Source organism: Calidris pugnax, unplaced genomic scaffold (genome assembly GCF_001431845.1).
Source record: "Calidris pugnax isolate Ruff unplaced genomic scaffold, ASM143184v1 scaffold13, whole genome shotgun sequence".
NCBI classification, from domain to species: Eukaryota; Metazoa; Chordata; class Aves; order Charadriiformes; family Scolopacidae; genus Calidris; species Calidris pugnax.
The window spans coordinates 53,150-66,600 of NW_015090810.1; the positions used below are offsets into that span (position 1 = coordinate 53,150).

The 13,451-nt window shown below is 41.9% G+C and overlaps 1 protein-coding gene across 1 annotated transcript in view; it reads right to left on the reverse strand.

Annotated features, from left to right (window-relative positions):
* Window positions 1–13,451, reverse strand: part of LOC106885946 (growth factor receptor-bound protein 10-like) — a 55,377-nt gene that overhangs the window by 26,073 nt on the left and 15,853 nt on the right. Inside the window, exon 2 of the mRNA XM_014938470.1 lies at window positions 5,542–5,635. Coding sequence (XP_014793956.1) covers window positions 5,542–5,635 — 94 coding nt within the window. The remainder of the gene's footprint in view (window positions 1–5,541; window positions 5,636–13,451) is intronic.

Below are 13,451 nucleotides of genomic sequence, written 5' to 3' on the forward strand. Positions count from 1 at the left end.
TCAACCAAATAACTGAGTCATCCTAGTGGGATCCCACAACTGAAGCCCAGCAGCAGCAGCACTGGCTAAACGTGCTCCTCCTCAGATACAGAATGAATAACAAAAATCGCCTCAGCCTCACGTGCCTATCCCCAAGGCAGGCGCAAAAGAAGAGATATTAAAAGCAAGTCATAATAGCAATGGTGGAGAAAGAGGGTTACAGAAGATAACTTCTCCAGGCTAAGCCTTAATTAAGCACCATAATATCTCATCTAAGCCCATACTCACTCAGAAGTCTGCATGCATTTACATGGGCTTGTATTTTTTGGACCCGGGCAGTGTGTTAGAATGGTAGCTTCCACCACTGCTGACTTTTATCATCTGTATAAAAGTTATCAGTTACTAGCCAGCAAGGCACAGAAGAGCATCTACTTCAAGAGTAGGCTGCAGTGCGATGTACGTTGGCAGCTGCTCTGGATCCCTCCAGGTTTGCTGGGAACAAGCTGTCCATACAAATGGACAGGAACGCCACAGGAACCTAATGCTGACTGATTTGCAACCACGGCATCCTCATCGTCTCACTGCAGGGAAGATTTCCTACCATGACCAACTAAGAGAGACCAAAGGATGAGCTGGCTGTCGACAAAGGACAGCTGTGGGCTAACACAACCCGTATCACCTTTTTCTTTCTGCTGCCAAAGCCACCTGGCTATGGAGCCAGAGGTACCACGATATTTGGCTCAGCTCTGTCTACAAACTTCTGTGACAAAACTCATCAAGTCCAACAAGAGCCAAGTGCCTCAGGAGAGGAAGGCCACATGCAAATGCATTAATAAAAGGAAGATACATCTTTCATCACAGACCCATGGCAAAACACATTTGTATAGACACTGACAAGCATCCCACAGGTACACGTATACAGAAAGTGCCAGAACTGCATGTCTAATACTCCCACTAAAAGTCAAGGTGACAGAATGCATCTTATTTATGCCTGGCTTCAAAATCCTGAATAAGAAATAGCTACACAATCTCAAAAAGTACATGTCAAGTACCAGTAAAAGGTATTGCCCATAAACTTCACGGCCAGGACTGGAGTTGGCACCATTTGCTGCTTGCTAGAAAAACAAACAGAAAAATGAGCTCTGAAACAAGCCTCAACAAAGGAAAACCCAGATGTACAGAGCAAGACAAGAAACAGTGGTAGCACAGCTGGCAGGTCAAACCCTCCTAGAGTCTGGGAGTAAAAAATTCAGTTGGGCTTACGGTATTCTGTAGCATCAGGTATTTTGCTATCATACTTCACATGGCAGGGCTGCAGGGAAATCCATAGGATAGCCTTGTCTTGCCTTGCTAGCGGGACACATTCAAGATTAACTGTGGTGGCACCACACAGAGGTGTGCTCAACCAAGAGGAACCACCGAGGCTGCACTGCCAAGATGCTTGGTGAGAAAGGAAAACCAGCAGCATATCCTTTGGGACCGGGCAGGGAAAACAAGTGCTGGAGCCCATCACCTCTACAAAAGGCCTCAAAAACATCATCTCTCCGTGAATGCAAGTGTTTTGACTAAAATCACCACCATAGTCCTAGCTCTGCCTCTCACTACTGAACACGGTAAAAATGCTGTGGGCTACACACTGCTGAGAACTTGTCATTGGAAAATATTAAACGTTTGTGAGTCCTAAACGTTTTGCAAAGTGAGACATGTCTGAGGAGGCTACAGTTTCCTTCATCTCCACACTCCTCTTCTGAAGGGAAAAAAAGTTAGAAAAATAGCGATACCTGTCCCATCCTAAGCATGCTCTCACTTCCTCTGCTTCTTGGTGTTTTTAAAGATGGCAAATAATTGTTTTGGTTGTTTCTTAACCTCATTCCTTAACTCTTCAGGAAATGCCACATAGTTTAGACATATTTTTCTTCTCCAAGCCTAGAGGCTTTACTACAGCTTCTGGAAGGTCTGCCTGAGAAATACTCGACTTGCTGTTTATTAAATGCCAAATTCTAGCTGGCTGTTGTTAACTTTCTATAACTTTTAACAGGTAGCTGAGGCATATCTGTTCCTCTACACCAGGGGATATTAGTGCTGTTCGGCAGGATGAAGCTCACTTTTTCCTATTGCATTGAGTTTATGAAGTAGCTTTTGGGGAATAGAGGTAAGAAATCCTAGTTCCTGCTCTCTCCGTTTAGTACCTTTATGGAATTTGCCCAACTAGCAGAATCATTGAAGAGTGAATACTAAATCATGGCTTAGATATAAAAATACTTATCATTAAAGTAAGCGAGTTTATCAGCATACTTACACATAAGCAGTTATTGAACTATTCCATCTGCACTCAACTTTTTACATGTTTCATATGAAACATGTCTATTTTAAAGACCCCTCACTTTACAAGAAGTATTCTCTGCTCCCCAATCTTTACAAGATATTCTTTTAAAATAAAAAGCTGAACAGTTATAAAGCATCTGCTTGTGTAAAAAGAGTGATTCAGCAGGAAACATGTACTTGAAATACCCTTCACAAGAAAGAGCTTATTCACACGGGGACAGTTGGCAGGGATATCTCAGTCTCCACTTGAATGCTCTTTTTCCAGCTTGTGTTGAAGGGATTCAGATGCCTAGGAGGAAGCTAATCACCATTTTTATAGGCCATGGAAAGCAGGGTCTGGTTCAGAATTGCAAGTGCTTGTACCAAAGCTCTCCCAGTGAAAAGCAAAGGGCTATAAGTTAATGTTCAACAGAAACTGGCACATCTGCTGCGCTCACTGAGCAATGTGGTCAGGTACGAATTGGAAGTGCATACATAAAATAACATAGTAAGTACACTTCCTCAGAGTTCAGCTGCAGTGCTTAAGGCACAGCACACTAAAGGGAAAAATGGAGAGAGCATCTAACACAAAGTATTTTAACCAATTCCAATCCTGCTACAATTTCTACTCATATTAAACCAGTTTTGCTGCAAGCTTATCATTTTTCCTTAACATTCTTGTGAAACACAAGAATAAAAGCTTTAAATCTGCTAGGCAGTATAAGCTGAAGTCAGCAAGTAATGTTATATATAACACAAAGGAAAATTTGCCGTAGTTTGTTGCAAATATCTTTATCATCAGCATAATAAAGACATACCACCAAAAAGATTAATTTATTAAATGCAATCAGTGGTCCTGCAAGTTACTTGTGGGTACAGGTTCACACTTAAGGTTTTAATTGAAGTCAACGTCAGCAAAGTTTTAACAGAAAGTAAAACTTAAAGTAATTTTAGTATAAGGCTAAAAAAAAAAAAAAAAAAAATCAAAGCAAACAGCTGCCACAGAACTTAAAAACCCACTTTATGTTAATAACCTAGTCTTCCTATTTATTGTGTGACTAATAGGACTGCATGAGAGCTAGTTCAGACCATGTCACAACTCCCTCTGAAGTTCTTCATGTTTGTTTTCCTATGTACTATTCATTCATCAGTTACTGGAATATGTGGCAGCTCTTGAAAGTACAAGTATTTTAAGTTATTGGACAAGAATGTCTATTTCATATGCTATGAAAGAGCATGGACGCTCACATTTGGACAGAACAAACACACAAGACATGACATAACATTGTGCTTACAGCCACTTCCAAAAAAATTCTGCAGCAGCAGGTACCGTGCCTGCAGGGGACATGGCTTCCCTCAGACACTGCAAGAAGGCAGAAGTGCTACAGCCCTACAACCCAGCACCACATCAGAGGCCACCACTGGGCACTCAGGTTTCAGTTCTTAATCCACACCACTTGCAGAGCAGCGGTTCATGGTCACGGGGGCAGGGAAGATTAATAATGTTCTAAATACCAACTTCAGCAACAAAATCAGGACGATTTTAGAAGTACTGGATTTAATTGCTGTCCGTCAGCTGACAAAAAAAATGGTGGGTGCTAAAGTTATCTTTACTTCCGAAAGTATTGGGAAAAACATTAACTGGGTCTTGCTTTATGAACAGGCACTAAACTGCCAGTACCCACTATGCAAAGCATTCTCTTTAAAGAGAGCTGTTTCATAAATTAATTTGGGCCAGTTCACATACAGACATTTGTCTCAAAGTGGCTGAGGCAGAGCCACACATCAGGTGACACTGTACGGATCCTTCTGCAGCACTGCAATATCAATAGAGGAAAAAGAAGGATCTGAAAAGGAAGCAGGAGAATGTCAGGCTGCAAAGCTGGCATTTTGCCATCAAAACACAGCATTACCTGTCTCTTCAGTAAATGATCAGACTTCATAAGCAGCAGCCACACAAACTTTAATGCATGAACTTTGTTCATGCGGGATGCTTCCCCAAAAAAATCCCTCAAATAAAGGGGGATATTTATAAATAGCTTCAGAAGTCACCTATATAGATCTACTCCAGGATTTGCAGGTCCCAGGGTAGGTGACATTTATGTAACAGTACCATTCTAATACAAACGAAAAATAGCATTTATAGACTGTGTGCTGTATGCACGCAAGCATGCCGCAACACACTGCCTGCGCTACCAGAAGTTTTAGATTGGGTAAAATGGCAACCTGCTATCTTCTATTTTCAACTGAAAGCAAAGCTTTAAAAATCTGGAAGACTTGGCACGCAGACAGGGGATTAAACTAAAAAACAATCCTCATTACATTCTGGGAATTGTTTGTGAAACTTAAATAATCTTGAGGATCTACAAGTTATGAATTCCACTCTTGCTGCCCTTGGCAAATGAAAGAAGCCAGATTTTTAAAGGAAAAGTTAAGCATGTCATATTTGGCAAATATTTTAAGTAATATGTTCGTGATCTTTGTTTAATTAGCTTTAGTGCTGACTGCAATGCTATTAGCTGTTGCACTGAAGAACAACATTTGAAGATGACCTTCAAGGATGTGGTTCAAAATTAAGCCATCAGAAACTCTGAGGGTAAGGGGGCTCACTGGTTAAGATGGGACTTTCTAGTGTTATTTCAAAGTCAAAAAAATAAACCTGAGCTAAAAAGTCTCTGCTATAATAGTAACTGTCTTTTGTAGGTATATAAAAAGACAGAAACTGGCAAATAAAGATTTTAAGATTTATTTTAGCTTTTTATATATGGAATTATAGAACCTAGATTATTGCACCAGCATTACAACATCTAGTTCAGGACTTTCTTTCCCTGAATAAGCCGATTTTTGTCATCCAAAGCAAGTAAACATCCTTTTCTTTTCTGCTTCAGCAAAAGTTGAGCCAGAACCCTGAAACCTTATGGCTGTCAAAGATTTTATAAATACAACTTTAACACTGCAAACGTTGAGTTCAATTTCAGCACTTCCCTCCTCCCCCCTCCTAAAACCAGGAGAGTATCCCTGCCACCCAGGCTAGCTAACTCAGTTTGGTTTACACAGCTTGAGATGCACCACACATTCTTAGTCATCTTCATCCATAGCTCAAAGGACAGTTGTGACAAAAAGCAATTTCTTCAGCTCTCCTCCTCCAACCATCCAGAACATTGGGGTTTTTTTAATGAGAAGGAGAAACAGCAACATGGAGGCAAAATCATCTTTGCATTCCCCCTGAGGAATGGATTCCCACACACTGTTCCTTACCTTGGTGATTCAGGGAGATGCGATTAGATGGTTCTTGGAAACCTGGTTCCACCAGATCCCGTCGACCATGAGCCGAAGCTTGATCTACATTGTCCTAAAAACAGAAGAGCAGAAAATCTTATCAAAAACAGGCATTCTGTACTCCCTGTAAGCTGCATTACAGAGCCAAACCACGGATACAAAAAACAATCCCTACCATACCTCTGAAAGGAAGAACCAATGTCAGAGGAGGGGGGGGAGAGATTATAAGGGGACACTAGACTGTCACATTAACACACGTGGCATGAATCCAGAATCAATGACTATGTCATTGGCTCATCTGTACACCAGTTTGCATTTCAAACTGGGAAATCGTGATGTAAATGCACTTCCTAGTTTAACAAAAGTTTCTTCTTGCATCAAATTATGCAGAGGCTTGGGGCTTTGTTTTCTTTAATTCCAAGTCTGTGGCTTAGGGGTTTGTAACTAATTAACTGGACTGAAACAGACTCAGTAGTGAACTACTAAACCTCAAGAGGAATCAGAAGTTCAGTTTAGATAAACATCCATGGCTCTGGATGCCAACCTGGTTTTTTTGTTGTTGGTTGGTTTGGTTTTTTTTTCATACTAGAACTCTCAGAAGATCAGGTTTCAAGAAGTTTTAACACAAACTGAATTTGGCTAAGTCTAAAATATCATGGTTTCTCACAGATCTTGCCAAAGATGACTACTAGGAAAAAGCAGGGAAATTGAAGTATAAACAAAAAATAAGAAAAGCAAGATAAGTCATGTTGTGTTTTGGAAGTATCAGAAGGAAATTTAGACCAGGTACATAGTTTTACAAAGTTGGCATACCTTTGCATACACCAGTTAAGGGTGGGTATGGAAAAATAGAAGCAAGTGCATAAAGCTGACTGCATTGATATATCACCAACCATAAACTGTTGCAGTGATATACGTGACTGTATACATGTTCCTGCTGTGCCCAAAGTGTGGGATAAATACACAGTGGTATGACCCGCATTTATGTCAAAACATAGGAACCACCTTCACAGCAAATGACGTTGTAATTACAGCAGAGCAATAACATCCACACAGTAAGTGGCAATTCAACCGTGCGCAACCGCAGGCTCTCAGCCCAACATTTCCAGTTTACAGTATATAAGCTAATGCTCAAAAGCATAATGGATGTACTGTTTGGGGATAAGAACTGTATCTGGTTATACAGGATCTGAAATAAATTACATTATCTCTTCTTCAGAGAGAGTGTGTCAAACAGCAGATACTTGAGCTTTGGATCAAGTACTCAAGCACCGCTCTTGAGTGCCTTCACCATCAGGGTTCAATTCAGGAGCCCGCAGGCGTTTATAAGACAAGAACTGCCAACACTGGTATGACTAAGGGAGGTTTTTACAAGTAAACAATATATGATAAGATACATATGGCATCCATCTATCTATGCCATATACAACTGGGACCACTCAGGCTTCTGCCTCTCTATCGGCTACCTCCCCTTATAGGTTTCCACATCCTTGCCAGTGATTTTCATGAAACTGGCTGCTATTTCATGAACCGCATCTAGCTAATCTCACAAATTTTTGTAGTTGCTTCTTAGGAATTAAAAAATAAAAATAAAAATCAGACCTCCTGTCAGCACAACTGTATTTGTTCATTCTTTCTTGAAATGCATCAATATTTGTTAGCTCCTTCACTGAAGCTAACTGAATACAAATTAGGAACAAGCAACTCATGAGCTCCTTTCTCTGTCAAATCTCTTGCAGCCGCAGGGTATTGCATCCTAACATTATTACCACTTTTGGAGCACTAGTTCTTTTTCACTAGATGCATCTCATTTTCTCTGGGATACCACACAGCCAGCACCGACCTGGCCCACAACATCTCAATTTTAAATTTCAGGCAGGAAATATGGGACTGGCAGCAAGAGCAGGCAACTGCAGAAAGCACATACAAAATTCAGAGTCTGTTCCCCAGAAAGTTCAGCACAATTCTTTCAAAGGCTCCAAGGACAACAAGGGGGAGGAGATGCTTATCTAGGAAAAGTTCCAGTCCAAACTTAAAGCTGAAGCTGATAGCTGGCAGTACAAAGGCTGAGAGGTGAGCATCGCAGGCAGGGAGAACACAGCAGAACATCCTGGGCATCCAATGCAAGGATGCAGTTGCATATTGCCTCTTGACTGAGAACAACAACAAGGCATCCCAACACAAATGAAAGGTGGAACAAGAAAACCAGTTATAAGCTATTTATTACACACCTAAATGTTTTTTCAGTGGTCCCAACACATGAGAGTCCCTACTGGAGGGAAAGATTCATGCAGTACTATGTAGTAACAGAGGTGAGATGGGGCTGAGATGCATCTTTTTACCTTCGGGTTTCCCCCAGCAGTAATACTCAAATATTTAAATGAGAAGACCTTATTTCAAGGCTTACAGCTGGCTGCAAGCCCATAACTCCTCAAACAGACTAGATTATTTATTTTTTTTTTTTAATTAGCAATTACCAATAATTTAGGGGAATAGGATGTGCCCTCTCTGGAATCACCTTACAGCTCTCCCAAGAAAATGCTGAGAACCACAGGCCTTATCACAAAGCTTAAGCCAAAGTCACGGTAAGATACATCAAAGATTTCAGAAGCAGGGGTTTCAATGCCTAACGATTGCTGGTGCTGCCCTTACAAAGCTGAAGCCCCTGCCCGTTTCATTAGGCCCAAACCCCTGCCCAGAAGGTCCCACAGACTTCTCCCGCGGCTTGAGCAAAGCGTGGATCCAAAGGTTTCCTCCAGGCACGGAGGGCCAGCAGAACCCAGGTGCGAAAGTAAAGCGGCAGACGTGCATAAACAAAGCCACACCTGCTAAAGCAATGCTGGCACCAGAGGAGAAAAGCTAAGGGCGGTGCGATTTAAAGAGCTCAGGGTAGTTTCACATGACCCTCCAGAAGCTGTTTGTGTCCGTTGTGCACAGGCAAACAGTGGCACTTGGCCAGCTGCAGCAGGGATCAGACAGACACTGGAACAAGGTTAAAAGAAGAAAGGGTGAGGGGGGGAAAGAAAAAAAAAAGTTGTTATAGAACTGCTCCATGCCAGCAGTCTCGCTGTTGGGCTCCTACTCAGGGTCGGGGCCCTCAGCAAGGTGGGCACCTGCTTTGGTCCATCAGCATCCCCCCACCACTGCTGAAACCAGGCTCCTGGTAAATCATGCTTTTGCTCCATGTTCTAATCCCTAGCTCTCCCTCCTCTTCCAATAAATGCTCTCAATATGAAATTAAAGCATGTTACTTAACTTACTGTACCATCCAGCTATTGTAGTATTTTTAGAAGCTAGCTAAGCATTAGCCCTCCCTGACTTGTTTGCATGTACTATTTTCTCCATCAGTCAGCATCTGCGACCAAGGATGATTTAACAGAATGACTAGCAGGAGTGCTAGAAGGATCTGAAGCAGGATTTATTTATTTTTTTTTTTTTTAGAGTCCTTTGAAGCATTAGCATTTCATATAGCCAGACACACCACCCTTACAGGTTAGATTTCAGTGTCCTTTTGCAAACCTACATTGCACGACGCAAAAGGCGACATGCTTGCATCGCATTAAGAGCCAAAGTCCACTCACAGGCAGTGTTATCTCTACGTATCAGTAACCAGGACAATCTGGGTTTATTTTTTCAATCTATAACCAAGCCTTTCAAGTCGCACTCCCTCAACTATGACATGCAATGTTTGCTGCTGTTTGTGCTAGCATGATAAGCATTTCAGTTATCAAAGAAAACATTAAATCTGGTGTTTTAATCAGAGAATCAGACAGCCATATACCATGGCAGCTCTGATGTCTGCACATTTGCTCTTTAATCACTTCTTCAGCTCCAAGTGCTACTGTTCCCACCTGCAAGTTAGCTCAGAAGAGTATTTATCAGTAGGAGACAGCATTGTTACCCTGACCAGCACGTTGCTATCCATCTATTGCTGCTTCTCTCGTCCCGGTTCCTTCAACAAAGGTTATCCAGTCAGTCATTTAGGATAATCTTGCAGGTAAATAGGGCTTAGAAAAGGGAAGAAGCAGATCTGCAAGTATAAATAATAAAATACCATCTATACTTCCGTTCTCCCTCTTTCTTTGTGAAGAAAGGGACCTGACATTAGCAGAGACAGAGCAGCTTTCTCTAGAGGTCTGGAAATCCCCTTTTACTGAAGGCTTCAACTTTTTTCAGACTTCAGCAGTCACTGGACACTTCTGAGATGAAGGAAGGCTACAAGTGGCAGCACGGCTTCTCGGAAGCTCCTGGGAGCATGGCCAGACCGAGGACGTCCAGACCACCAAGGCGACAGTCCCTGGGTTTTGGATTTACTGTAGCTGTCTGCAAACCCACACAGCCATGCCCCTGAACAAAAGGTTCAATTGAGCAAGAGTCACGCGTACCCGTGCCAGCAGTCCCACAGCGACAAATTAAGATCATGACATACTTCTGATATTTGTACACCGTCCAGCACAACAGCACGTCAAGTCAGACGTGCTGTCGGGTCCCACTGCAGTTCAGGAGGCTATCAGGGCAGATACGCCTCGGTCTGCACGGAGGCACTCCTGCCGCCCCAGGAGCTCGCTGCCTACCTGGCGGTGCTGCTCTCTCACACTGAGGTAGGTGTCTCAAAACCAGTCGTGCATAAGGACAAAATTAGCCAGGTCATTACTTGAGCCACCTTAGCTTTACTCTGTTCCGGCAACTTGTGTAACGCAAAACAAAGTACCTTCTGCTAGCGCAAACTACTGCAAAGCATTCAAGTGGTTTCCAAACAAAAAAAAATTCAATTTTTAAAATTTACTGAAGATGGGTACACCAGAGCCTGTAAAAGAGTGGATTAAGTGTTCCCAAACCAGGAAACAGATACAAATACAAATAGAGAGTGTAATTTCTCAAAGTATCTGCAACTTGTTACTCTTAGACAAAGGATACAGAGGTAGATGAACATTTCTTTATCTGACCCAGTACTGCCATTCTTAACGTGCTTCTGGAATTTCCTTTAGGCAGTAAACAGATTAGGCAGCATTTCTTCTGAGGACCACTTCATATGATCCTTCACTACCCAAACAAAAGACTATTTGCATGTATGCAAAGTAGCTTTCTGCACTGTTTTCTAAGCTATGCTTCTTTATGCCATGATTTTGTAGCTTTGGTTTACTTAAAGGATCAAACATACCATAATTGAGTCTATTCTCCTCCTTGTAAGTGCCAAGTAGCCAACTATTCACCTAAGCAAACTTTCCTATAGCTGGCCGGCATCCACAGCCATCTGTAGAGTTTCTGTTCCATCACTCAATTTTACTCTTAGCCCTGTGAAGGCAGACACGTAGGCTATTACAGGAAATAATCCACCTGACAGATCCAGACCAGTGTTCAAGCTCTAATCCAGACTCCACAGTCTAGATCAATTAGTAATGTATACGATGCTTCTTTCTTAACAGATTTAAGTCACTGGGCTTCTTAGTGGCTAAATACAGCAGCACAGTCCCCTACCAGACAGCTGTTTGGTACAACATGTTTTCAGAGGAAATTCCCAGAGCTTGAGGAAATTTGTCCCAAGTTCACTCATGAGGGAAGAGTGAGGCTCTTGGGTTTGTCCAAAGTCACTGCTTTGCAAATGATTTCAAATTTACTCAAACAGAGTTCGTATTTTTACTGTCTTCTTCTAGAGCTCCAATCATATCTTCCCAGGGCCAGTGCTTAACATGTCACAGAAATGAAGAAAAAACAGGCTTTGCACACCAGGCAAAAAACTTTAAAGTGCGTTCTCAGACAACCCACATATTACATAATTAAAGACCTGTAACTAGGTTTCCTGCCTCTTAACTATAGTCATTTGACTAGGTAAGAGCCAAGTGAAAGGCTCAGTAAGTCAACAGAGTAACCGTGAACCTAGAATTTTAGCATTCCCATTGCTAAGAGAGCTTGTACAAACACGGGCTTAAAATAAAGCCACTTAGCTTTGTCAAAAGTCGGGCTCTCTCTCCTGAAGTAGCAAAGCCACAAACGGCAGGAATCCTTCTGATTTTACGGTACTGGCTGTCAGGGCTGAGAGCGATAACCCTGGAGACCAGGAACAAACAAACCCAGTTTGGGATTATGGGAGCAGCAAAGGCAGCAGCACATTCCTCCCGACACACTGCAGCACCTCTGATCCTCCGTGCAGCAAATCACCCAAAACATGCAGTAACCTGGCAGGGAGCACAGACCTATTGCCATCCACGCCGGCATACAGCCCTCACACGACTGAACCAGCCCACCATGCAACATCTACAATAGCTACGAGAAACAGAACATACCAGGAATTAGCAAAGAAAGAAGGAAAACGAGAGAGATAAAACAGCCCCGAGTCCGTGGTCTATGTCTCTGCTGCAGCAGGGATTTGTTAAATGAATCACAGGAATTATATTACATCCCATGATACAGGGGAAGGCAGAAAGGCTTGCCAGTCTGACCTTGGAGGAACTTCCCTCCCGACCCCCGTCTGGGTTTCAATAACCCACTGACCAGGAATTCCTTCAATTCAACAAAAAAATTGGGGATTTGGACCTTGCTGTCAACACGGAAAACCCATAGTGTGCCTGCCCCAAATTAGTGAAGTATTGCTTCTCCTATACCAAGAAAAGAAAAAAGCTTTCTTAAATAGATGGACTGATATACAATATACTGCTTTAGCTGAGCCAGAAAGTTAATTTTTATGAAGGTGTTTCAGATTTATTTTATTTTAAGCAGTGTTACTAGCTTTTTTCCTGGAAAAAAAGTGTCTCTTTCCCGCCCCCCCCAAAATAAATCCATAGATAAATAGGTAGATAGATCTGATCTGGAAAGAGCTGGACGATGATTAGCTGCTTCCAACAGTATCTGGTAGCAGCAGTTTATTTGTAAAAGGCTTCTCTCCAGGCAGGCGGGCGGGAGCGAGCAGAGCAGGAGCTGACAGCTTCAGCAATGCACTCCTACAGCCCACAGACACCAGCATCACAGATTCAGCTTCTCTAGGCTGGTCTTTGCAAAACTGGCGTTAGCAGGGTTTTCAACACTCGTGCACCTAGAATTTGGCAAGAACTGTGTCAAATTACATTTCTCTCATGAGATGCAGTCCTCTCTTAGTATAAACTAACCGCTTCTGCAAGAATTTAGCTGTCTCCCAGTACTCTGCACCAAGAAAATGGATAGTATATTCCACAGTGTGCACTTTTTGGACCAGACTGCCATTTATTATGGTGGAAGAAAATTCAATGCATCATGTTTGCTGTCTTTTAATCAGCTAGCAAAGAGGGAATCCAACTGACAGGCTCAGAAATGCTAAAAGCTTTGTTCTATTTTTAATGAGACTAAAACCACTGTGGCTGTTAGAGACAGTTTACATAGTTTACAGCTAAAATAAAGTCTTGAAATACAGAAAAGAAACAAGTGCACAAGGTTCTCAGTGAAAGCAATCACTTCTTGAAGCTGTCTTCAGTTAGAAAGCACTTACAAAAATGAAGCCATTACTTCCTAATAAAACGTCTTTTTGCTACTTTTTTAAAAAACATAAACAAAGTTCCTTTTCATTTCTAACAGAACACCACTGAATAAATGAAGTTTATATTAAGAAGTTCTTCACAGTAGAAAATTACATGCTTATATGGAAATTCTGTTTCTTCTGCCGGTGCCCATAGATCCTGACAACATATCTTTAGCTTGTACTTAATTACAAGTTAGCTTTACCTCTAAAGCAAGTCACTCTCACTGGCAAGGGACTGTCACTAACAAAACTACCAAAACCCTAACTTTTTCAAGGTCTTTAGTTTTAGTCAGTATCAACTTGACCAATAAAGTCCCTAAAAAATCTGTCTTCTATGAGAAAGAACTGTATTTACGAATAGGAGTTAAACAGAAAAATTCAGTTTTGTTACTCTTAGAAA